At 36.4% G+C, this 26,341-nt stretch overlaps 1 protein-coding gene across 2 annotated transcripts in view; it reads left to right on the plus strand.

The window, feature by feature from the left end:
• Positions 1-2,432: 2,432 nt before the first annotated feature.
• The window catches only part of HBS1L (HBS1 like translational GTPase), a 91,511-nt gene continuing 67,602 nt past the window's right edge, over positions 2,433-26,341 (plus strand). The window contains exons 1-5 of one of the 2 annotated variants that reach the window (XM_066373171.1): positions 2,433-2,622; positions 7,450-7,515; positions 14,152-14,277; positions 18,406-18,600; positions 20,626-20,769. In XM_066373171.1, coding sequence (XP_066229268.1) covers positions 2,580-2,622; positions 7,450-7,515; positions 14,152-14,277; positions 18,406-18,600; positions 20,626-20,769 — 574 coding nt within the window. In that variant the 5' untranslated portion in view covers positions 2,433-2,579. The remainder of the gene's footprint in view (positions 2,623-7,449; positions 7,516-14,151; positions 14,278-18,405; positions 18,601-20,625; positions 20,770-26,341) is intronic. The other variant, XM_066373172.1, reaches the window with a different exon arrangement.

Consider the following 26,341-nt stretch of genomic DNA (forward strand, 5'->3'; position numbering starts at 1 on the left):
ATTTCTTATGGCTGAGTAGTATTCCATAGTGTATATGAACCACATCTTCTTTATCCAATCATCTATTGAAGGGCTTTTTGGTTGTTTCCATGGCTTGGCCACTGTGAACAATGCTGTGATGAACATGGGGTAGCATGTGTGTTTTTGAGTTATGGGGGTATATTCCCAGTAGAGGGATTGCTGGATCATATGGTAGTTCTATTTTTAATTTTTTGAGGAACCATCATACTTTTTTTCATACTTACTTTACATTCCCACCAATAGTGGATGAGGGTTCCTTTTTCTCCACAGCCTCTCCAACATTTGTTATTACCTGTCTTGTTGGTAATAGCTAATCTAATAGGTGTGAGGTGGTATCTTATTGTAGTTTTGATTTGCATTTCTCTAATAGCTAATGAAGATGAGCATCTTTTCATATATCTGTTGGCCATTTGTATTTCTTCCTTGGAGAAGTGTCTGTTCATGTCCTCTTCCCATTTTTTTATTGGATTGTTTGCTTGTTTGTTGTTAAGTTTTATGAGTTCTTTGTATATTTTGGATTATCTTTCATTATTTTTGCCACCCCACTTCCCACTGTTCCCAGCACCATATATCTCCTAGTCACTTTCTTATTACCACTAGGATAAGTTCCCTTGTCTTATTAATTCTTCATAACCCGATTGCGTCTTTGTCTAAGTGGTATAAGAGCTTTTTGCTCTGGTCACATCATCAGGTTTTCATTTTCTTGAGAAGGTTTCCATATACCAGTAAAAATTTAAATTTGTGTGCTTTTTTCTTGTTAACTTGTCTTATGTCAGTTTAGCTCTTAGACTCCATCAGAGACCTAAAGCGGGTAGAGACTTTTTACTCCCTTATAGTACTTATTATGTAACAGCTACTGTTTTTACTTCCATCACTTCATTTACTTTGCACAAAATAGAAGACATATCTTTTTATACCTGTTTACAGATGAAAAAATTTAGCCCAGAGAAGTTACCATACAGGAAGTGGCAGAATAGCTACTGAGATCCATGTTTCTGTGACTCCAGAGTCATGGTACTTCCAATCAAACCACAGTACAAAGTTACAAGCACATTTAAAGAGCTGTGGGGGCAGGAGATAAAATCCTTAAAACTTTCTGAGAAAATCAGTGAAGGCTTTCCTAACTAAAGCTTCATTGCTTGAGATGCAATCAAGGCTCTCAAGTATTTAGTATTTTAAGGGAGTGCATTACTGATGACTCAGAGGCAAATTATATAGTATCCCTCAAGCAGAAGTAATGTTTTCTTCTTTATTGCTCCTATAGTTCTGTTTGTGTGGTCAATTTATAACTCATCTACTTCATACCTCAATGAGTTACTACAGTTTGTAATAGATAATTTCAGTGGGCTGAAAGTTGCCATTTGTATTTTAATAACATCTGAAATGTAAAGCACCTACTAAGATTTGTGTGAAATCACCTTACATAAATTTATTATTCACAACTTTGAGTTGTATACTATTACTATCTCTATTTGACTAATAAACAAATTGTAACATAAAAATGATCTAAAACAGTAAAATAAAGGAAACACTTAAGATATATAAAATTAGCAACTATTTCGTAAAATTTTGTCTTGGAGATACATTAAACAACGATAGTTCAGAACAAACATTTGGTAGACACCTTCAAATGCATGTATAAATTACATTTCAAGCCACAAAATGTTAATTGAATTTTCTTCATATTTCTTTCTATTATGGATAATAAAAAGCTGTTAAGCTTTTAATTCACTTCTTGAATTTGAGACTACCTTTATGTAAAGTATCACCATTTCAAAAAGCTAAAACTTAAGTGTAGTTTTGTCAGTAAAATAATGTTGTTGTTTTTTTTTTACATAACATCATTTACTTTGTGTTCCAAGAACTGAGGACATTTAATAGTAGGTTATAGATTTATTCATCAACAACATTCATCATTACCATAAGTGGTCTTAGTTGTACTATGTCCAGAAAATGACATTTAATACTCTTAGCATGTTAAATGAATGCTCAGTGAATCCTTTCTTACGATGCAGATAATCCTACGAGGCCAAAAGGAGAGAGTTGTTTACAAGAGGTATTAATGCAAGACTAATCTACATGAAACCATGAAAGCCTCAAAGATGCCAGTTGTATAAGACACGGTGCTGGCTCTTATTCAGCACACAGCTTTTTCACTAGATTATGAAAAACCAAATTTGAAATATCATCTGGATATTCCAAATGTACACGGGTGTAGGTGTAGGACGCCCGCTACTTTCAGTTCCAACTCAACAAACTGTGAGCAGCGATAATCCTCCCATGTCTTTGGGATATCAGACAACTTGCACGTAGGCGGGGCCATGTCAAAACAGAACCCCAGTCCGCACGAGTGCGCACGCGTCCCTAGGAGGGCGGGTGACCCTGAGAGGTTGCCGTCGCGCAGTGCGCAGACAGGACGTCGGGCGTGCGCAGGCGCTCGGCACAGAGGCCTGCCGGAAGCCAATATGGCGTTTAGGTGTTCTCCAGGCCGCGGTTTGCGCCTTATCGGTTTCTGAGCGGATATTCTGTTAGGGGCTGTGGCGAACGCCCTCTTCACCATGGCCCGGCATCGGAATGTTCGGGGCTATAACTACGATGAAGGTAGGTGGCACGCTTATTGGGGAGGAGGAGGGAGGAGGGATGTCATTTTCCCCCTTCCAGCCGGGATCCCCGCGTATTGGCATCCACTTCGATCTGTGAGCTCCTTGCCGGTGGTGCCAGCGTGGAATTGAGAGGAGGCTCAGTTGGAGAACGTAATTCTCATTGGCGTGCCTGGGAATGGCGTTTATGTCTGTGATTTCTGGGATTGATCGTATTTAGGGCGGGGGAGGTGCTGTGCGGCGTCATATGGGAAGGACTTTGGTTGGGAGCCGGTGGTGTGAATGCACGTAAGCATTATCACTTCTCCCTCCCATTGTTTCCTCCGAGCTCGTACACATGGCCCACTTCTAGCTCCATCTCCCGACCCCCCGACTCTCTTTCAAGAATGTCCAGGAAACGTTGCACGTTGATAAAACACAGGTTGACTTAATGGTTATATTCAACTGTTTTTAACTGTGTTAGATGGACATGGTTAATCCTTTGTGTTTTCATGCATATTTAGTGCAGAATCTGGCGTGAGCTAACTGATTAATTTGTTTTCTGTGAGTTTCAAGTTAAATTGGAGATTTAGGGGACGGTAGAAAAGATACATATTAAAAAGGCCTAAAGAATAAGTTGGTTAGATAGTCTTAAGTGTCTACTTAATTCTTAAGTGGGTAATTCTCAATATAATAGCATTTTGGAATGGGGGGGAGAAGCAGTAACAGAGAGAGAGGGCTTCGAAAAGGACTTAATGATTAAAACATATATAAAAGAAGATGTATATGAATGTTCTCGAGGAGTTTAAAAGAAGTTAGAATTTGTTTAGGACAGGCACACATCTCCATACAGTGGATAATTATGGGCCACGCTAAGTATCATATAAACTAGACTTAAAAGACAAAAGTGATGAAGTGCAGAAGAGCAATAAAGACCTATTACTTTGTAAAGCACAGAACATGTACCATGCTTAAATGGTGGTGGTTATTGGTAGTCCTACAGATTATTGTTGAACATCAGTACGCTCTAACCTTGTGCTACATTTGTGGACTAACTCAATCAGCCTGGCATATGTTATGGTCCTCATATTCACTTAAGAATGGAGGGTGTTTCAAATATAGCATTGGATGGAAGTATTGCATGTGGACCACAGTTAACTAGCAATGACTTTAGCCTGGGAGATATTTTTGCAGATATGCTATAAAAGACACGAATAGACCTAATTGTGTTAATAAAGTAATTCATTTCATTAGTAATTTTCTTTAATAAATACCGTTTCCCCAACTAACATCAAATGCTTATTCTTCTTTAATTGAATGCTTAAGAGTACTGTTCTAAGCTTTGGGGGCAGGTAGATGTTTGAGGGAGTCTAAAAGGGGGAGTTAAATAAGTAACAAATGATTAGAGTATGAGATGCTACAAAAAGTACTCACAATATTTGGTTCCGTAAGTGAGAGCATCGTGTTCAGGGTGGATTGGAGGAGTTTGAAAAGGATTTCCATGTGAGGGAAAGCTTTTCTGGAGAAGTGCTTGGCCTGAGGGAGTGAGTGCTAAATGTCCTCTTACCTTGGCAACCCCATGTTAGGTTTTCATGTTTGTTTGGAACAGTTGATGACATCATAATCAAGTGATTCCTATAGCATAGGAGGGTCAAGGGTCCAGTGTATTTCTCTTCTTCCCAGTTAAGCTTGTGTACTTTCAGAATAATAAGTTTAAAATTCTCAAAACTAATATAGCTTTGCCTTGTCTGGTTAGCTTGGTTGTTTACCATTGTCCCAAAGCACAGAGGCTGCCAGTTTGATCCCTGATCAGGACACATACAGAACACATCAATGTTTCTGTCTCTTTCTCTCTCCCCTTCTCTCTGGCTAAAATCAATTAAAAGAAAATTAAAAAACAAACAAATATAACTTTATTAGAGTTTGTGCTCCAAAACCTCTCACTAGTCCTTCTCTGTAATTTCGATAACATTTTACAGGACTGCCTTAGCTACTATGTAATTTAAAAGTGCCAGGAAGGCAGAGTCCGCCTTGATATTACTCCAGTAGCCACCACATTGCTTGCATGAAGTGAATACTCCCAAAATTTTATTGAGAAAAAGAACCACATTACAGAAATCCTAGGGGAGAATTCTCTGTAAATTTTTATATTGTATTTTTAGGATCAATTTCAGTATTGAAAAACTGATCTTAAAAAAGATTTTTTTTATATATCTAAAATGTATTTTTTTGAGAATAGCTCTTCATTTATTTGTTAATAAGTTATTAACTTGGGATTGTGATCTAGTTTATTAAATTACTCACTTTAATCCATTAGTAGCATTTATTTAATTTTTCTTGGCCATAAACCTTCAGTCTCAGGTCTTGAACACGCATTCCTGCTGCACACGAATACCCTCAGAAACTAGCTAACTAGCCTTTGGAAGTGGTTTAAATATATTCCTGGGATCTTTCCTTAGCAACTCCATTCTCAGGTCTGTTTTTGTTGTTCATATGAGTATTCCCCAATAGTTCTGTATTTCTCATGTCAAACACTTGTCACTGGTTTTATAATTGCCCATTTTCTTGTCTGTCCCCAGTTAGCTTGCAGGTTTATAGAGATCTGGGAGTGTGCTTGTCATTCTGTGTTGTACCCCAAAGGTCTCTAATAGTCACTGACACAGTGTATTTGTGGAAGGAATAGATACATTATGCAAACGTATTTATGTTCTTTGTGGTTTTTTAGTTTTAAATTGTTTGATTTATAAATTTACAAAAAAAACAAGTATTAATTTAGTGCCAAACACATGTCAGGTAGTTGGCCCTGAAGAAGCTTATAGTCTCATGGAGTGAAACAGGGTTAGTGCTTTGAGATTCTGGGTTGAAGAAGTGTGCTAGAGAGTAAAATTGGCAGGGGGCTTGCTGTTTTTACCCAGAGCAGTCAGGGAAGGCTTCTGCAAATAGGTGACACTTGAGTGGGGACCTTAACCAAGAGGAGGAAACAGCCATAGGAAATTTGGTAAAAAACATATCAGGTCTATCGGAAAGTTCTGTCCGTTTCTATCACAACAAGTTTCGACACATAAGCACATGTTTATTTGACGCATGTGTGCCTCTCTACTTTTATTACTTAATGTATACATACTGACGTAGCAAATTAACTAAAACAAAGTTGATTCACGTTAGTCTTATGTGTGAAGCGATAGTGTACCCATGGCTACTGATAAAGTTCATTTACGCCACTGTATTTGATACGAATTTCAACAAGGAAGAAATGCTACAGAAGCATGTAGAAATTTATTGAAAGTGTTTGGTGAAGGTACAGTTTCTGATAGGACATGCAGAAGATGGTTCGAAAAATTCAAAACAGGTGATTTCGACCTTTCTGATAAGTCACTTTCTGGGCGACCATCTTTGATTGATGACGACGTTGTTAAGACCATGTTGGAGCAAGACCCTTTTCTGACAACATCAGAGATCGCAGAAAGGCTTAATTCAGCTCAGCAAACCATTTTAGACCATATTCGGAAGATAGGATTGGTGTGGAAATATTCAAGATTGGTGCCACATGAATTAAGTTAGAAGAATTTGGATGATCGAGTCGTTATATGCACATCTCTGCTTGCTCGGAACAAAATCGAGCCCTTCTTGAACTGGATGATAACTGGAGATGAAAAGTGGATTACCTACGAAAACATTGTAAGGAAAAGGGCATATTGTGAACCTGGAAAACCTAACCCTTCCACCTCTAAACCAAATTTGACTCTGAATAAGAGAATGTTGTGTATATGGTGGGACATTCGAGGACCAATACATTATGAGCTTTTAAAACCGAATGAAAAGCTCAATTTGGAGAAGTATTGTCAGCAACTGGATAATTTAATGACAGCAGTCCTAGAAAAGAGGCCGGCAATGTTAAATAGGAAGAACATCATACTACATCATGATAATGCCAGGCCACATGCGGCTTTGGGGACTCGTCAAAAAATTGCAGCACTAGGCTGGGAAATTCTGTCGCATTCACCATATTCCCTGGACTTAGCACCCTCCGACTATCACTTGTTTTTGTCCTTACAAAATTTTTTGAAGGGCAAAAAATTCAAAAATGAAGAAGATATCAAGCACTGGTTCAATTTTTTGCATCAAAAGATAAAACATTTTTCAAAAATGGGATATACAAATTGCCCTCACGCTGGCAAGAAATCATTAATAATAATGGCAATTATATTATTTAATAAAGTTTATTGACGGTAAGAAAAAGTTGTATTTTGTTTTATTCCAAAAATGGACAGAACTTTCCGGTAGACCTTATATTTTAGTAGGAAAAAGTGCTAGTTAGCCCAATCAGAGTGACCTCAAGGGAGTTTAGGATAAGCTGGTTTTTATAGAGAGAACCTTGTTCTACATGAAGAATAACTGCGTTCATGGTTTGATTATATACCCTGTGCGTAAAAAATAAATGGCTTGGTTATAGAAGGCATTTGGTGAAAATAAAACCAGATGGATTTCATTTTGGATATTTGTCGACACTGAAAGACAATTCAACTACGTGATCTGTGAGATTATTACTTTTTGATTACATGCACTGAAAATTTGGCATAACAATAAAACCCAATTAGCTTGAAAACTGAAGAGTGCTATATACTGTATCTCTATAAGTGTTTATATCTGTAAATATAGAAAGTCAGTAAATACCTACATTGTAGGTAAAATTTTTAGAATTTTTTTGGAAAAGTGGATATTTGGAGTTCCTTTAGTTTTTGATGAATAATTTAATTTCTTTTGGAAAGAGTTCAGATGCTTTCTCATTAATAGCAAAGAATATGAGAAGAATTTGTAAATGGATTTCTCTCTTGTGTTTTTATTTTAGATTTTGAAGATGATGATTTTTATGGCCAGTCTGTAGAGGATGATTATTGTATTTCGCCATCAACAGGTGAATTTTAAAAAATAACTGATTTTTCATTATTTGGGTGTTTAAAAATGTTAAGTATTGTCATTTTAGGACTAGAGTGTGCTATAAGACTATAATATTTTATACCATTTAAAAAAAAGTCTAGGTTACTTTTTAAAGGTGTATAAAAATAATTTCTTTACCTGTGAATAAAATTTGCAGTTTTGATTCCATCATCTAGCTTTAAACAATTTGAAGACAACTGCTTTTTCCAATATTCCTGCAATATTCATTGCATCTAAATTGTACTAAAATGGTAATTTTATCTAGAACTGAAACTTCTGAAGGCAGACAAATTAATTTATATATCCTCAGAAATCTCTTGAATATTAGACACATTGTGGTGTTTTGCAGAGAATTCTCTTTGTACAGTACTTTAGTGTATTCATTGTTAAATAGTGTGGTAAGTAAACCCAATGCATGTAGTTCATTCAGATATCTGTTGGAGCTACTAAGTGATTTACAGTTCAGATTCTATAGGATTTCACATCAGAGCTGTATATTCTGTCTAATCTGCCAAAAATTTTCTTCTTTGCCAGATTTTTCTCTTACTAATTTCTCTAACAATGTATCTGGCTTCAAATTTCACAGATTACTGTGAACAGTTAGTTAAAATGCCCTGCTAAATTTTACTATGTCGTAAAAGGGTGGTACAATTAAATATAGTTAGATATAACATAAATAAAATTCATAAAACTGTAGTTTTCTACAAGTTTAAAAGTTTTCTGTGATTATCATTTTCATCAGTGTGTACCTTTTCTTTAATACACTGTGGTCTCCTGCCCTGTCAACCTGTACCACTTTTAGACCATCAACTCAGAGTTGCGCACTTTAGTTGTTCACTGACTGCTTTTCATATGTGCCTTGACCAGGAAGGGGGGCACTCAAGCCTAAGCAGTGACCTTTGGGCTCAAGCAAGCTATCATGGGATCATGTCGATGATCCCACACTGATGCCCGTGACCCCACACTCAAGCTGGTGACCTTGGGGTTTCAGACCTGGGACCTCAGGATCCCAGGTCAGTGCTCTGCTCACTGTGCCAACACTGGTCAGGCGCAATTCCCAATTCTTTATAAATCCCTAGATCCTCTAGAAGTTGTCTTAGTACTTCTATTCTTCCTGTCATCATTTTTTCTTGTTACTTTGAAATATATCTGGTTCTTTTTTTTATACTTTTTTCATTTAGCCTAACTAACCAGGGACTTTTCTCTTCTTCTTTAGTGTTACACTGTTACCAGTCAGTATCCTATTAGACAGAAATTGCATCAGTTACTTTGCTGGAGAAAATTTAATATAAAAAGTTATTAACTAGGGATTAGAGAACCAAAAATCCAAAAAGGGCAACTAAAGTATCAAGGAGGTGGTATTAAACATTTACCATTCTATCCTAGAGGAACAAATGGATGAGGTTGAAGCCAACCTTTTAGAAGCTTGGGGAGGCGCTCCTTGGAGCTGGGACTTAGACCTATGATAAGAGGGTTCCCCTTTGTTGTTTTGTCTTTGAAGTTCAGAGGAAATATTGTGGAGCTGGGACTCAGACCTCTCAGGAGGGCACATGGCTGGTACTGGTGCCCCCGAAGGGTATCGGTGAAGCTGGGATTTGGCCTTTGAGGGGCCAGCTCTATCCAGCTGGCTGATACAGCATCAGAGGGTATAGGTGATTGATGGGCATGTTGAAGCTGATACTGGCAGTTCTGGAAAACTGCAAACTGATATAAATTGTTATTCCTGGAACAAACTGCTTCTTGAAGATGAAGTGTTGCTGGGGGAACAGTGACTGGAAAAGAAGCAAAAAGGAAAGGAGCGTGAGTTTTCCTCCTCCAGTCTTCCAGTCTTCCTTTAGCATTTGCCTGTTGGCTGGCCCTAAAGGGGAGCCAGCTGTCAAAGAAGAAACGTGCTTTGCATAGGCATCAACCCTAGTATCACAAAACAAAGTAAAGAAGGCTGGTTAGAAGCTGAGAGGTGGCTTAATCAACATTCCTTTAAAGCTCATACAGGGGTCAAAAGACCACTTTTCGTAGATTAAGAATCACCCTTTGGGGTCCTACATTGTAGGTGACAGTGATGTTTGGTAGCACTGACTTGATCACTCATATTGTATGTTCAGTAGAGAGCATGGTATGTTCATGAAACTGAGAAGGTGATAATTAGGAGATTAAAAAACACACACACAAAAACCTCTTCCACATAGTAGAGACTGGATTGAAGGCAGAACATGAGTAGATGTAGGTAGATTAGTTAGGAGACTATTAAACTGCACTGGAAGAGGTGAGAATATTTTAGACAATATCCTCAAAATGTGGTCCATGTGCCTTTAACATCACTTGAGAATTTGTTAGAAAAGTAATTTTTGGCCCCATTCCTGAGTCAAAAACTCTGAGGATGGGGTATAGCTTCTGTTTTAACAAAGCCCTCCAAGGATATTCTAAGACTTGATTTGAGACCCATTTATTTAGGACAAAGTAATAGCACTGGATTTGAAAATAGGTTCAAGAAATACCAGTAATTACAGGTGTTAATGTCTGTAGGACTTGGAAGTTGATTGAGTATGGCTTGTACAAAGGTGAAAACCTTCCTAGAGAGAGGGACTGTGTACTGAAAAACATCTTAATATTGCAGCTTAACATATTCATGTACCTAGACTCATATGGATAAATCATGTTTAATATATAGCAAGGAGCTAAGAGTATACAAGGTTAGGCATTCTGAGAGTGTTTTTCTGAGATTTGCATTTCTGGCCTAGTTTTCTTGAATTTCTAGAATTAACCCTTGTCTGTCACAGTTCTTGATACGTGTCTTGTGTGTGGTTCATATCCAGGATAGTCTGACTCTTTAAGATTACTGTTGTACATACCAAAAAGTCAACTGACTTTATCAAAGCAAGAGATAAATGGTTTTGAGTTTCTTCTATGACAAACTGGATATTTTTAACTAAAGCATGTGGTTTTGGGTTTTTAAAATTTTTCAAAATGCACAGTCATGTACCACATAACAACATGTAGGTCAATGACAGACCACATATACGACATTGGTATACCACATACCTTAGGTGTGTAGTAGGCTATATCATTTAGGTGTGTGTAAGTACACTCCAATGTTCGCATAATGAAATCTCCCAACAACACATTTCTCAGAATGTATCTCTGCTGTTAAGCGATGCCTGACTGTATAAAATAGCAATGTCATATCAGGAACTTCTTTTTAGTGGTATGTTTTCTGAGTGATTTTTCATGGAAAATGAAGGATATTTTCTTTTTTTTTTTTTTTTTTGCATTTTTCTGAAGCTGGAAACACTGGAAACAGGGAGAGACAGTCAGACAGACTCCCACATGCGCCCGACCAGGATCCACCCGGCACGCCCACCAGGGGGCGACGCTCTGCCCACCAGGGGGCGATGCTCTGCCCATCCTGGGCGTCACCATGTGTCACCATGTTGCGACCAGAGCCACTCTAGCGCCTGGGGCAGAGGCCACAGAGCCATCCCCAGCGCCCGGGCCATCTTTGCTCCAATGGAGCCCTGGCTGCGGGAGGGGAAGAGAGAGAGACAGAGAGGAAGGTGCGGCGGAGGGGTGGAGAAGCAAATGGGCGCTTCTCCTGTGTGCCCTGGCCAGGAATCGAACCCGGGTCCTCCGCACGCTAGGCCGACGCTCTACTGCTGAGCCAACCGGCCAGGGCCGAAGGATATTTTCTTAAAGAAGCAGCTAATGTCATTCAGGAGATGACCATATTCTTGGTCTAATGAATTCTGATCATTGAGTGGCTTTTTCAGTCAGTAGGAATTTTTAAAATTCATCAATAAATGTATTTTTTAAAACTCTATTAAACACAGTTTTCTTGATAAAAGGGTGATTTCTAAAAGTTACAGCTTTTTTTCTCTGTTAGGAGGACTGACTTTTATACTAAATATTGACCATATATCAAGGAGCTCGAGATAGCAAAAAGAACCTATTTATGTAAAATTTTATTTTAACACTTATGAATTTTGTTTCAACTAATATAACTAGAAGTGTTAAAAGATAAACTGAGGCATATTAAGATTTTTTTTTTAAAGATTTTTTTTGAGCAAACAACAATTTGAATCCTGCAGCACCGAACTGCAAATGATAGGAGCACTCCACTACAGGAAATAGGAGTGAAGCTTTTATGCAGAAGAAACAAAGTAAACACGGAAGTTATTTGCTTGTCTGTGTGGTTACATTATTTGGGAAAGAAAGCCTGTTGGCTTTTTGTGATTGGTTGTTCGTAATCCAGAGGCATTTACAGGAACTCAATTTGGCTTAGTTTTCTGTTTGCCACCAAGACATTAGAGTCACCTCTGTCTGATGGCCTCCTTCTGTGGTTACTTTAACAGTAGTGATCCTTATTCAGTTCGTTCCAACTCAAAACCTTTGTTGAGCATCCATTAACATGTAAGAAAAAGCCTGTTGTAATTTATAAGGTAGTATCGTATAAGGCAGCCAGTTAAAAGTCCCATTCAGACAGTGTGTTAGAGAGCAGTGTGGTGGGTAAAGAAATAGTCCGGCCTGAAAGAGTCTGGGAGGAGGTGTGATCGGGACTGGAAAATACAATAGTAGGAACGGCATCCTAGTCATAGAAACAGTGCGAGAGTAGTGGCGTCCGGTGAGGTGTGTTTGGGGGAGACTCGGGATCAGTGCAGTTGCAGTAGGAAAGAGGGCTAGGAAAGAAAACAGCCAGATTGCGGGAGGCAGTTTTCTGTTTTAGGTGTGTGCGGTCAGCTCCTTGAAGGTTTTTGAGTAGGGGGTGGTATTTTAGGAAAGTCACTGATGATGTGGTACACAGTGGACTGACTGCAGGTGAGACAGATAAAAGGGGAGACTTGTAGGCTAGTGCTTCCTAAGCTTCCCTGATGAGACCGTCAGCCAGGAGTGACTTTAAGAATGCAGATTCCCTGCCTCATTGCAGCACCGCAGAGTCCAGCTGCCTCCAGGGCAGGAGACCTAGAAAGCCAAATCTGGAACGAATGCCTCACATGATTTTTATTTTAAGGCATTTGGGGGACAATTTTAGGCAATTTCAGAAGTCAGGCTTTGAATTTTTTGAATTTTTATGTTTGTCAAAATGCTTAAAATTTAAAAGTCACTAAGGGTGTCCAGTTATTCAGAAAGCATTTACTTTTTTTTAGAAAGGAATAACATTTTATATTTACCTTTTTATTGTATTTGTAACCTGTTGGCTCTCATTTCAACCTTAAAATATAATGTACGGTTTTTGCTCTCTGACTACCCTCCGCTCCTCCCCACTTCCCTGGAAATCCAGCCATTACTGCTTCCAAAACAGTGGCCGCAGTGTAGGTTTCGGAGGTAATCTGTGTGTGGGTTCAGGGTGGGAAAACCCTCTAGAAAAAGATCCAGGAGGTAGAGTAGAAGCCTGGACATTGACACTGCCTCCTCTCTGTCAGGATTTCCTAAGCGAAGATTGCTGAGGGAAGTATCTGATTTCTTGCCTCACTTAACTTTTTTGTCTTAGGTGTTCCTCATAGTTCAGAACTGCAAGAGGAAGTTGGGGAGAGTATATTTATTACATTTAGGTTAAACTGAATGGTTTATTACAGTCAAGAAAGTAATTTGTAAGATACCAGCCACAAAATGGCCCAGATCACATACTTTAAAGTACTAACGCATTTTATTAAAGCATTATCTATACATTTTGAATGTAGTTAGTTTTCCTTACTTCCATTAATAGTGACTTCCTGAAAACATGCACAAAAGTCAAACGTGGGAATATTGAGCAACAGACTTACATGTCACATGCTCTTCCAGAAGCTAAATAATATAAAATTCCTAATAACACCTTGCTTTGAGAATACTGTATTGATATTTTATCTTTCTTAACTTATTCTTTAATTTTGTTCCTTCACAAGTGAATCCAGTCTCCAAGAATTGAGTTCATTGGGTTGAGGCAGAGGAGTCCATTCTTGGGGCATGATGATTTTCTTCTTTCTCACTTGTATTTTCTGTTTGATAATCAGGCATATATTGATTGGCACTTGGATATTTTGTCTTTTTCCTTTTAATGAAATAAACCCAGTTACATACTGCAGAGTAGCAGAGACTGGTGTCTGAAAGTCACAGTATGACTCTAGAATACAGTCTCACTGCGTGATTGAAAGGATGGGTTGTTCAAAAGATAAGATGTATGATTTTGGTCAACTTTTAGGGTCAGGCAAATTATCAGTTCTTAGAAATTGAAAACCTAGTCTATTTTTAGTATTTTATTAATTATGCAAAAAAGCAAATTAGAGAAGAGATTTGGAATATTTGTACCAAAGAAGAGAAAATGTTAAGGAAGATGGAGTTGCGGGCAAGGCCAAGATATCAGGAAAGCTAGTTTTTGAAAACTGTAGGGAAAGTAGTCTCAGGGGAATGGTTTTGGAGATTGGAGGAGAGAAGAAGATGATTTATAAGAGGCTAATAAATAGTAAGGATATTTAAGAAGGATTTGGGTATGATATGCTTTATTTTTATTCATTATGAAATGTAGATAAATGGCTGTGGGTAAGTAAAAAAGTAAAAAATCAGAATCCCTAATTTTTACTTAAAAAAATAGTTAATGAGAAATGGCTGTACAAAAGCATTCTTCAATCATTTTCTATTCTAGCTGCTCAGTTTATTTACTCACGACGTGACAAACCTGTTGTTGAACCTGTTGAAGAATATGATTATGAAGACCTGAAAGAATCCTCCAATTCTCTTTTGAACCACCAGCTAAGTGAATTTGATCAAGGTATAGTAAAATTAATCTGTGTTTCTTATCTAAAAGTGCATAATAATCAATATACTAGAGCTTAATGGTTAAGTATGTTCTGTGCAGAGTGTATGATTAACTATATATTTGAAAATTGATTGTATTACTATTATTTAGTAATTGGAATTTTTCATCAAAATCTTCATCTGATCTTCAGTGATTTATTTTCTTTTAGTAACATTTATTGTTTCATATGCTTTATGTAGAGCTTATGATTAGATTATAGAAGTAGCATTTCCTTGCAAAACATTAAGTTCTAGAAGTCTGTTTAAAAAAAATTTTTTTTTTAAATTTTAAGTCTAATGTAACACTGTACAAATGTCTTGATGGGTCATATCCATGTAAATTAAGTTTCAAGATAGAACTCATAAATGGTAATAACATTGATTAAGAGTTTTCATCTTTTCAATTTTCTTAAACATTTTAACGTAGATATTTGCATTTTGTCTTTTATAAGTAAATTTCAATCCTGACATTGCTTCAAACATATCACTCAAGCCATCATTTGAAGAACAGTGTAGCAAATTAAAATGGCCAGGTTTCATAGTAAAACAGTCTGTTGGTAATGAGCAAGGCTGATTTCTCTAGAGTGCGACTTTGTCCTGCAAATGTTTATAAATTGAAAATTGATGATTATTTTGAAAAAAGAAAGAGGGTATACAAAACTGAGAGCTGATCACTTAATAAATCAATAAAATATATATTAGTTTCTAACCAAACTAGTTTCTTTCAAACCAGAAAGTGGAGAGAAGGCACAAATGATACAGAGTTAGAAAGCAGAAAGGGAAACAACAGATATAGAATAAAAAAACTTTATCAACTGCAAATACATTTAACAATCTGGAAAAAACTTGGTAGAGGAGTTGCTACTTAAACTCTTTAATAGTATTTGTGTATTTGAAGAAAATATTTTAGTTGTTATTGCTGGGTGAAAGGATAAGAGTAGAGTTGAAGTTGTATACCTTTTGCTTAGAATGATTTTAAGAAGGTATGAAATTCAAAGTTATGTTTGAAAGTAAAAGTTAATCATTCTTACCATCGGACAAATGTAAGTAATTACACGATAACAATAATACCTTGTAGCTAACCTTTACTAAATGCTTTCCAGGTAGTTTTCTAAATGTTGTTCAGATATTAACATTTAATTTTCACAGCAGTTTTATGAAGTAGGTCAATTAGTGTGCTTATATTAGAGGCGAGGAAAATGAGACAGAGAGGTAAATTGGCTGAGGTTGCACCAGCTTGATGGCATTTGGATATAAATCAAAACAGCCTGACTCCATATCTCTATTCCTTGTGTATGCGTAGAAAATAGTTGCTATAATTAATTAGAAATGGCCTCGATGCTAGTTATACTAAGTATTCTGTTCCTGTTTCAGTAATTCATGTATTTGTGAAATAGGGATGGTATAGTTTTCCAAGTATAGATTATTAACCTAAAATTAATCTTGGACTCAGGCAAAGCAGAATTACCCAGTATATTTGAGGAATTTATTTTTAATAGTCATGTGCCATTAAACAAGAGGTTAAGTTCTGGGAAGTGCATTGTTAGGGGATGTTGTCGGTGTATGAACATCACAGAGTGGACTTACCCAAACCTCGGTGGTGTAGCCTGCTATACACCTAGTCTGTATTGCATGCCTACTACTGTCAGCCTACAGGCCTTGCCTCATGCTGCTGTGTAAAACGGGAGATTAAATCGAGACTCGGTAAATGAGGTATACAAGGCCACTGCCAGCATAACATGGCATGCTGTTTTATAGCAAATTCTTTTCGTAAGTAGAAAGAGTACACTATAAAGCACTGATTTTCAACCTTTTCCAGCTCATGACACACATAAACTAATTACTAAAAATCTGGCACACCAAAAAATATGTTATATTTTTTGCCTATCTGACAAAAACAATAGGTATAATTTTGATTCATTCACACTGGATGGCTGTTGTTGTGTTAGCTATTGTCATTTTATATTTGATAATCTAAGGGAAAAGAGGTCAGTGCCCCAACTAAATAGTCAGGTGTTGCATGTCTTAAAATTTTTGTGGCACATCAGTAGAGAACCACTGTTCTAAAGTAATGATAAAACGCGTATTAAATACATAAACCAGTAACATAATCATTTATTGTGATTACGAAGTGTTGTGTACTCTCCTTAGCTATCTGTGCTGTACTATTTATTATATGGCTGGCAGCATAGGACGCTTGTTTACACCAGCACCACCACAGACATGCGAGTAACACCTTACTCTAGCACATTATGATGGGGCCGTCACTAAGTGGTAGGAAATTTTAAGCTCCGTAATAATCTTAGGGCATCACCATGGTAAATCATTGTTGACTGAAATATCATTATGTGGTGTATGATTAGTTAAAAAAGAAAGCAATAGAAAAAGTATCAAATACATTTTTATTTTTAACAAGGATGGGATATTGCTAGTAGATTCCTCTTAAACATTTAAGCATATAAAATGCGATATAAGCTGCATACTCTGAAATTGTTTTATGGAGTAGGTAGTCTGCATACCTTAGTTCTATTTAAACCTCCTCAATAATATTTAATTGTATTTTTAATGAAAGTATGGTTGTCATTGTGGGGTGTAATTCCATGATTATCTTTATGAATTAGAATTTGCCTGATATATCTAGGTTATAGAGTTATTGTGAGGATGCTAAAATATGTCAACTATTTTAGAAATTCAAATGCTATAGAAATAAATTTAATATGTTTATTTTTATTCAGTGACCTATACCAGTGCCTATTTTAGGACCCAGGAATATAATTCTCATGGAATTTATATCATTAATGAATATTATTTGCAATTTTTATAACTAATTAATGTCATCAGAAAATAAAAATTCTTAAAGATTTAGGCATTCAGATTTTAAGTTTTATTTTAAAAATGAATGTCAGCTTAGTTGGTTAGAACATCGTCTGGAAATGACAAGGTTGCTAGTTTGATTGCTGATCAGCGCACACATGAGAAGCAACTAATGAATGCATTACTGAGTGGAACAACAAATGATTGTTTCACTTCTTCCTCCCCTCTCTCTCTCTGTCTTTCTAAAAATCAATCAATAAAGAAAAAATTAAGCCCTGGCTGTATAGCTCGGTTGGTTGGAATGTTGTCCCAAAGTGCAGAGGTTGCCTGTTCGATCCCTGGTCAGGGCACATACAGGAACAGATTGATGTTCCTACCTCTATGTGTTTCTCTATCTGTCTCTAAAAAAATAATAAATAAAGAAAATGAATGTCCATTCTCTTAATGTATGAACTTTCTTATTTTATGGCATTTTGATATTAGGTTATCTTACCTGATCAGTGGTGGAGCAGTGGTAGAGTGTTAACCTCGGATGCTGAGGTCCCAAATTTGAAATCTCAAGGTCGCCAGCTTGAGCATGGGGTCGCCAGCTATTGTGCAGGATCAGCATGATCCCAGGGTTGCTGACTTGAGCCCGAAGGTCGCTGGTTGAAGACCAAGGTTGTTGGCTTGCGCCCACGGTTAACTGGCTCAACTTGAGCCCCATGATCAAGGCACATATGAGAACCAATCAATGAACAATTAAAATGACACAACTATGAGTTGATGCTTCTCACATCTCTCCCTTCCTGTCTCTTTCTCAAAAAAAAAAAAAAAAAAAAAAAAATCAGGTTATCTTGCCCATTTTTAAAGAGTTAATATGGTAATTTTAGTTGGCTGAAAAACGAATAAAAAACCCCACAAAACTTAAAGTAATAGTAATTTAAGAAATTTCAAGAAATATACTCAGTGATTAACTGGATTCACTATAACAAGTTAGAAATATCTTCACACCCTTTGTACACATGTAAAACATCATCATTGAAAATAGATATTAATGTATATAGTTTACTTTTTTTTAAGCAATAGTGTTATTTATGAGACATTTCTTAAATTGATTTCTTAATATAATTGTTCCTTTGATAAGGGATGATAGGTATGCTATAGATAAAAATATAATCATTATAAATAAGTTATAAAGGAAAAAGGAGAATTGAACATCTTATTATAGTTTCAAATTATTCTTTCAGGTTTGAAGATTGAGCGTTCTTTCATACCATTTAATATAGCTTTTAATTGTTGATTCTAGCTCGTCTTTACTCATGCCTTGATCATATGAGAGAGGTATTTGGAGATGCTGTGCCCGATGACGTGTTGATTGAAGCAGTTCTGAAGAACAAGTTTGATGTGCAGAAGGCTTTGTCAATGGTTCTGGAACAAGATAAAATGCAGAATTTAAAGGTCAAGAGTGAGGGAACAATATCTACAGGAAAGATAGCAAAAGGTATGCTTTTACCTGTTCTCTTTGTTTTATAGTTATTGATTTAAAAGAGGCTTTGATTTGCTTGAGCTGTTAAGGAAAATGAGCAGAAGATTTTGCATGTTGCAATAACTAGATTATTATGAATTGACTTTCTAGTTTGTGGATTTTTAAATTGAATGTTGTGTTCCCTATATCAAAGCCCGTTCTTGCTTTTAAAAAAATTTCCCTGTTTTCTTTTCTTTCTTTCTTTCTTTTTTTCCTTCTTAACCAAGTGAGAGGAGGGGAGATAAAGAGACAGACTCCCGCATGCACCCTGATTGAGATCTTCCTGGCAACTCCTGTCTGGAGCCCATGCTCTGCCCCCTTGGGGCCATGCTTGCAACCAAGCTATTTTTAGCACCTGAGGCCAAGGCTCCACGGGGCCATCCTCAGCGCCTGGAGCCAGTGCACTCCAGCCAGTTGAGCCATGGCTGTAGGAGCAGAAGAGAGAGTGAGAAAGAGAGGCGGGAGGAGGGGAGAAGCTGATGGTTGCCTCTCCTGTGTGCCCTGACCAGGAATCAAACCTGGGACATCCACACATTGGGCCGATGCTCTACCACTGAGCCAACTGGCTAGGGTTTCCCTACTTATATTCATAACTAACGGATATAGGGGAAATAAAATCCTATTAAAAGTAAGACAAGATCCTTTGGCTTTTTGTTAGTAGCTTAGAGAGCTTTTAACTTGTTTTTTTAATTCTAATGGGTCATGAGATGGAAATTAATAGCCCAACGATATAAAAAAAATCCTTTTGTGCTTATGGTATTTATAAATATAATTTAGTTGTATTCAAATATCATAAGTATCATAATTATACAGCTCTTATATTTTATAGCCTGATGCTTAGTCATAAGTTTGTAGAACTTGGGGTTAAATTTGGAATTTAATTGACAAAAGAAGTAAACTGAAATACCTTTATAGTAATTGATATGAGGTCTATCAGAAGAAACATGGTGTTTTGTTAACAGGGTTGCTATTTGCTGGAAGTTGAGAACTAGATTTTTGACACAGCAAAATTATATGCAGTTTGCTACATGAAATAAGGGTGGTTTTTATTTTCTGTTTAGTTTTATATTTTTTAAATTTTAGTGTGATGTACTTTTAAATGGCCAATATGAGAATGAGTCTGTAATATGTCATCTATACCAATAGTTTTTCCCAGGTCAGTGTAGAAATTATCAGGTAGTGTTTGCTTTTTAAAATACATTATAATTATAGAAGATGAACCTAGTTCTTTCCATTGGTTTTCATGACATTTTTAATTTGAGACAATCCTGACTATAATAATTTAAACCTCACATTATAAAATTTGTGGGGCCCTGGCCGGTTGGCTCAGCGGTAGAGCGTCGGCCTGGCGTGCGGGGGACCCGGGTTCAATTCCCAGCCAGGGCACATAGGAGAAGCGCCCATTTGCTTCTCCACCCCCCCTCCCCCTCCTTCCTCTCTGTCTCTCTTTTCCCCTCCCGCAGCCAAGGCTCCATTGGAGCAGAGATGGCCCGGGCGCTGGGGATGGCTCCTTGGCCTCTGTCCCAGGCGCTAGAGTGGCTCTGGTCACGGCAGAGCGACGCCCCGGAGGGGCAGAGCATCGCCCCTGGTGGGCGTGCCGGGTGGATCCCGGTCGGGCGCATGCGGGAGTCTGTCTGACTGTCTCTCCCCGTTTCCAGCTTCAGAAAAAAATAAATAATAAAAAAAAAATTTGTGGAAATTAGGACATTGATTAACTTGGTCAGTGTGTGTGTGTGTGTGTGTGTGTGTGTGTGTGTGTGTGTGAGTGCGCGTGTGTGTATGAACTTTAGATGGTTAAAGGAAAGTAAAATTATTTTTTTATTGATTTTAGAGTGTTCACTTTTTATTAAATAATGGCCAAGTATCACTTTATTTAGGTCATAATCAAAAGAAACATTTAGTAATTAAATGCCTCATTTCATGTTTTCTTCTGGTTGCTGTGACTGTCTTCTGCACATGTGAACCTCTTCACCTGAAAATCAATGGCTCTTGTAAGGTAAGGAGTCTTATCATCTTACTCTGAAGTTTCAACTGATAATGCTCAAAGCTCTTGTCCTCAGTCTGCAAACCATTTGGATTGCAGTAGCAAACCATTTGGTTTTTCTGGTCCAGTAGCAAAATATGGAATATATCATAATTCCTCAGGTGTGCCAAGTCACTTTTTACTCCATAAAAAAAACAAACTTGACAGGCCTAAAAGTGAAAAGAAACTAGAATCATGTAAGTTAACCAAAGAGCTGTCACTAGCTGAACTAACTGATGGTATGCCAGGAGAGTCTTGTAAAAATGAGTCATCGGTCAGATTATCATCAAGAGGTAGTCTGAAAAGTCTACTTTCAACGGGTCTAGATACTGATTTGTTAAGACCTCATGCATCTGAATGTGTTTCCAAAGATGATTCTACTTTCAAAGGAATACCAGATTTAAAATCCTTAATGATAAACAACACGACACCAAATAACTCTTTATGTATTCAAAATAATTCACTGCCTGATTTGGAAAACATTCCAGTACAAAGCAGTTTAGAAAGTTTAAGTAATCCTTTGCTCCTAAGTAACTCATTAGAAAATATGGCTCTTGATCATTTAAATGCTCATAAAAAGACTGAAGTTGGAAATATGTCTTCAGCTGAACCAAGTGCGCAGAATTCCAGTTTGCACTTTCCCCAGGGTGCAAGTCCATTTCTGGCAGAACTGTTCCAGGACCACAAGGAAAACAGCCCCAGCCAGTGCTGCCCTTTATCTGCTCTCTGTAATCAGTCATCTGCCAGTTTCACAGATCTCAGTTTGGGATCCTTTCCCTTATCACAACTAGCAGATCGGTGTCAGTCTTCGACTGGAGTATCAGAATTAACAGGATCACTGTCATCTTTGGCGTTTCATAAAACTTCTCCTGTAAGAGACTTTGAGAATTTGTCACTTTCTGATTTGATTGCAGAAACAATTGACACAGACAACTCTCAGATTAAGAATGATTCCTTTAAGCCCAGTTTATCTGAAATGAGGTCCCCTGAAATAGACTCAAATATTGATCTTAGTGTTCTTATAAAAACCACAGATTTTGTTCCAGAACCTGTAATAGACCAATCAGTTGCCCTAACACCAGGAACTAAAATTCTGAGTTCGAAGCTAGGGAACAGTTCCGTTTCTGCCAAGGATAAGAAGCAGAACAATAAAGGCTATCTGACTAGGAAACCACCTTTCACCCTGGCCTGGACCAAGGCCCTCGCTGCTAGACCCTCAGCTTTTGCTTCAACACTGTGTCTTCGTTACCCATTGAGAAGCTGCAGGCGACGCACCCTTGACCTTTATAAGAGTTTTCTTTATAGTAGACAAGTTCAGGACATAAAGGACAAAGAGATAAGTCCTCTAATAGCAATAACACCATTTGACTTCAAATCAGCATCTCCTGATGACATTGTAAAAGCTAATCAGAAGAAAGTTTTTACTAGAGAATAGTAAGAAAAGGAAAACTTCATAACAGTTGTAGAGCTTAAAGTGATTTAAAGTCTTTATAGGATGACTTTTTATTTTGGATTTAAGTTGTGATTTTTATATTAAAATTGTCTTAATTGATAACTAGTTGATATGTATTTCTGCACTGAAATTACGTTTTCATGCTGTTTTTTAGTGATAACTGGCTTCATTTAAGTTGATAGCCAATAATGGTGTATGTTTACAAACTGCACATGAAAACTTGATATTGTGAAATCAAACTCAGATACAGTATTTTTGTTTGAAGTATTGAACTTTTTTACAATGAAACATTTTCTTGTATAAACTATTTTTGTGCTTTCTTCTTAAACCAAATGCTGCCACTTAGGATTATTAAAGTTTAGTGATAAAGATTTTTCTTCTATGTGGCATAGCATAGCTGAGACATAATTACATTTTAAAATATTAGTGATATCATTCCAAGTTTTATTATTTTTCTGTAGGTGAATACTAATATTTTTCTATTAGAAAAATCTTAAATTCCTGACATTAAGAATACTGTGGAGGTTGTTGAAATAGATTTTTGTTGAAAATCCTTTAAGGGACCATGTAAATATTGAGGTTGCATTAATACATAAATTATTTTTATACAGTTTCAAAACCATTTGTCCTAATTGCATACATTAAAATAAATATATAGAAAGTATTTTCAAAAATGGTTGCATGTTCTTTGAATAGGTAATTTTATCAGTTGTCTTAACACTTTTACTATAAGTAATGTGTTGTGGAGTTTTAGAGTTTTCCTCTTAGCTACTGACAGCTCTGTGTGCTACAGTGTAGATTTCAGCAGTGGCAGACCAAACAAGAGCTCTTCTAGTCAGTAGAACAAGTAAATAATTCTTCACTTAAAGCAGTTTCTTCATCTCACAATCACAGTCACTGGTGGAATTTTTTCAGAACACATACTATGGCTTCATTTGAGACATGGTCAACCAGTCCCTGAGGAATGAATGACATTTGGGAAAGTAAAATAGTCCCTATGTGATTCTGATGTGTCAGTTCCACTGGAGAACTACTGCCTTTGGGAAAGAAATCAGTAGAATGAAAGGAATTACAAATGCTTGGAATAACATCTATCCTACTTGAATATATAATTTATATTTTCTAGTAATCAGGAATACCAAAGAAAATTGCTAAACAGAAATTATGGGTTTTTACATAAGAGGATGCCAATATTTTTAGTATTTCTTGCAGAAAAATGTGTTATCTAAAGTATTATTTCTTAATGAAATTAAATAGCTGACTTTTTACCAGTAAAAAATGATATTTTTCTCTGGCAGCTGCTTCACTGTGCTTTTGATAAATTCTTTTTTTCATATTTCTAGTTTCTATTTATTTGCAGAATGACATGACATTCTTATCTTTTTAGCTGTTGTTGTTATATTCACTGATTTGATGGGAATACTTAAGCCAGCATTATGTCTTTATTGTTCTTGACCGAACACTTTCTCATAATGTCTTCAGGTTTTATTTTTTGCTTGTTTCATACTGATGATTTATTTTTTGCATATCATACTGATGATTAGGAGAGCAGATAAATCACAATTTTATAATTGATTATAAAGTTTGAATTGCCCCAAGTGCTGATATTGTTTTTTCTAGTCTTAAACCTTGATGAAACATTTTAGTAATTTTGAACTTTTAGTATATGACTCATCAACTGCAGGCGGTCTCCAATGTCAAAGTGAATAAATAATTCCTGATAGAGTAAGTGCTACATACGTGGTCCACTTTGTACATGATTCCACATGTACTTATTTAACCCGTATTGAAGTTGAACTGTCGTACCTTCTTTTTTTTTTTTTTTTTTTTTTTTTTTAAGATTTTTATTCATTTTAGGGAGAGGAGAAAGAGAGGAGAAAGAGAGAGATGTGGGGGAGAGGAACGGGAAGCATTAATTTGTAGTTGCTTCCCATATGTGCCTTGACAAGGCAAGCCTGGGTTTTGAACCAGTGACTCGGCTTTCCAAGTTGACGCTTTATCCACTGAGCCACCATAGGTCAGGCTGTGGTACCTTCTTTTAAACCAGTTTTCAAGTGGAAATTATAACTACCCTTTATGAGATTATTTTAGGGGGAAAATTCTGTATTACAGGGTTATAGAGAAGGCAACAATTTTTAAATGTCTTCCTATTTTTTTCCTTGTCATGGCTACTGCTCTGTCAGGCATATATGTACATGGTTTGCACTTGCCCTGTTGATAAAGGAAGTGTCACGATCTTGTGATACAGAGAGTCGAACCAAGAGGACCCCCTACCTCTTCCACCCTTTGCCCTTAGCCCTTGGAAAAGGAACAAGTTCTCAGATGTTCACAGATGTTTATTCCTTTTGCCTACTCAAGTCTTTGGTTGGCTTTTTGGTTACAGTTCTTACCATTGATTTCCAAGAACTAGAGTTTTACCTCTGTACAGAACAATTTGCTTAACTTTTCTTCTTTTTTGGTTTACCTTTTCCTATTTTCTACTCTAAACTGGAATTCTAACCTCTTTTTCTCCCTTTGTCTTTGAATCCTTTTCTTCTTGAACTCTTCCTTTACCCTTTTTGATTTTATTATCTAAGTAGTAATAACTTTCCCAGGGTTTAATATATTTAATTTTTAATATTCAGTGGGACATCATACAACTAATTATCACTCTAAAGATAAAATTAATACAGTGTTTTTCTTTGTATATAAAAGGAAGCACTGTTAAGATAAACATAGAAGAAAAATAATGGATTCTCATATAATTACTTACCTTTTAAATTAACCCCGAATCTCTATATGGACCATTACAAATAAACAAGTATACAATTATATTTTCAGGAAGAACTGGTGTATCAAGTTTTTTGTTTCGTATTCACACAGATATATTGTAATATCAGTTTGTAGTAGCCCAGAAATTGTGTTGACCAGACAGGGATTGATATAAATATTCTTATTAGCTTTCTTTTATAACTATAAAGGCTTCGTGTATGTACTTGTATATTGTAATTTTTAATTTTTAAGGTACAAAAAGACTTCTTTTTGAGTATATGTAAACATTTTGTAAAAGCTACATTGAAATAAATGATAATTCCGAGGTTTTCTTAAGTGTGAAATATAATTTATCCATTCAGATTTTTTTATATAAACTTGATATTTCAGAATGGTGTTTCAATAATTTATGCTGAAGGAACTGCTTTATGTTTCTGAAACAAATTAAAAAACAAATTACCTTGGTTGTGCAGAATTTCTTGTAAGATACTATTTGTCATTTAGACTTCTTGCTTTCAAAAAGGTAAAATTATGTATATATATTGATATTTTTACTTTTTTAGGACTCACATAGAAACACTTATAGATTATGGTGAATATGAGTAATGTACTTACAAAGATGGCAGTGGAAGGTAAAAGAATTGATAAAGTGTACATTCTGGTGTTGATATGCCTGGTTTATATCATATGACTATATGTGTGTGTGTATATATGTGTATACACACATGTATATATATATTGTGACTATATGTACTGCTCACAAAAAGTAGGGGATATTTTATAGCTTCTTACACATATTGTGTATGTGTGTATGTGTGTGTACATATGCATATATATATACACACACATATATATATATCTTGTGACTATATATACTGCTCACAAAAAGTAGGCGATATTTTATAGCTTCATACTCATATTGTGTGTGTATGTATGTGTGTATGTGTGTGTACATATGCATATACACACACACATATATATATCGTGACTATATATACTGCTCACAAAAAGTAGGGGATATTTTATAGCTTCATACACATATTGTATGTATGTATGTGTGTATACATATGCATACACACACACACACATATATATATATATCGTGACTATATGTACTGCTCACAAAAAGTAGGGGATATTTTATAGCTTCATACTCATTTTTGAAATATCCCCTACTTTTTGCAAGCAGTATATATAGTTGCAGGAGATATACCAAGATGAAAAAAGACAATTCTTAACTCTCAAAGGGTTGAGGATTTGAGTTGTTAAACACATAATTATATTTATTACAGTGTGGCATACATAACCACTCTGTTCACTGCTGGCATGTTTGCCTTCCTGATCCAAGCGGCCCCCACCTCCTCTGTTTTCCTATCTTTATTAGTAGTATCACCATCTTCCAGTTGCTGAAGCCAGAAACCTAGCTCACATAGCCTTAGATTTCTCTCCTTTATTTACTTCTTGTAACTGATTGCCGGTTCCATTCTGCT

Source organism: Saccopteryx leptura, chromosome 3, assembly GCF_036850995.1.
Source record: "Saccopteryx leptura isolate mSacLep1 chromosome 3, mSacLep1_pri_phased_curated, whole genome shotgun sequence".
NCBI classification, from domain to species: Eukaryota; Metazoa; Chordata; class Mammalia; order Chiroptera; family Emballonuridae; genus Saccopteryx; species Saccopteryx leptura.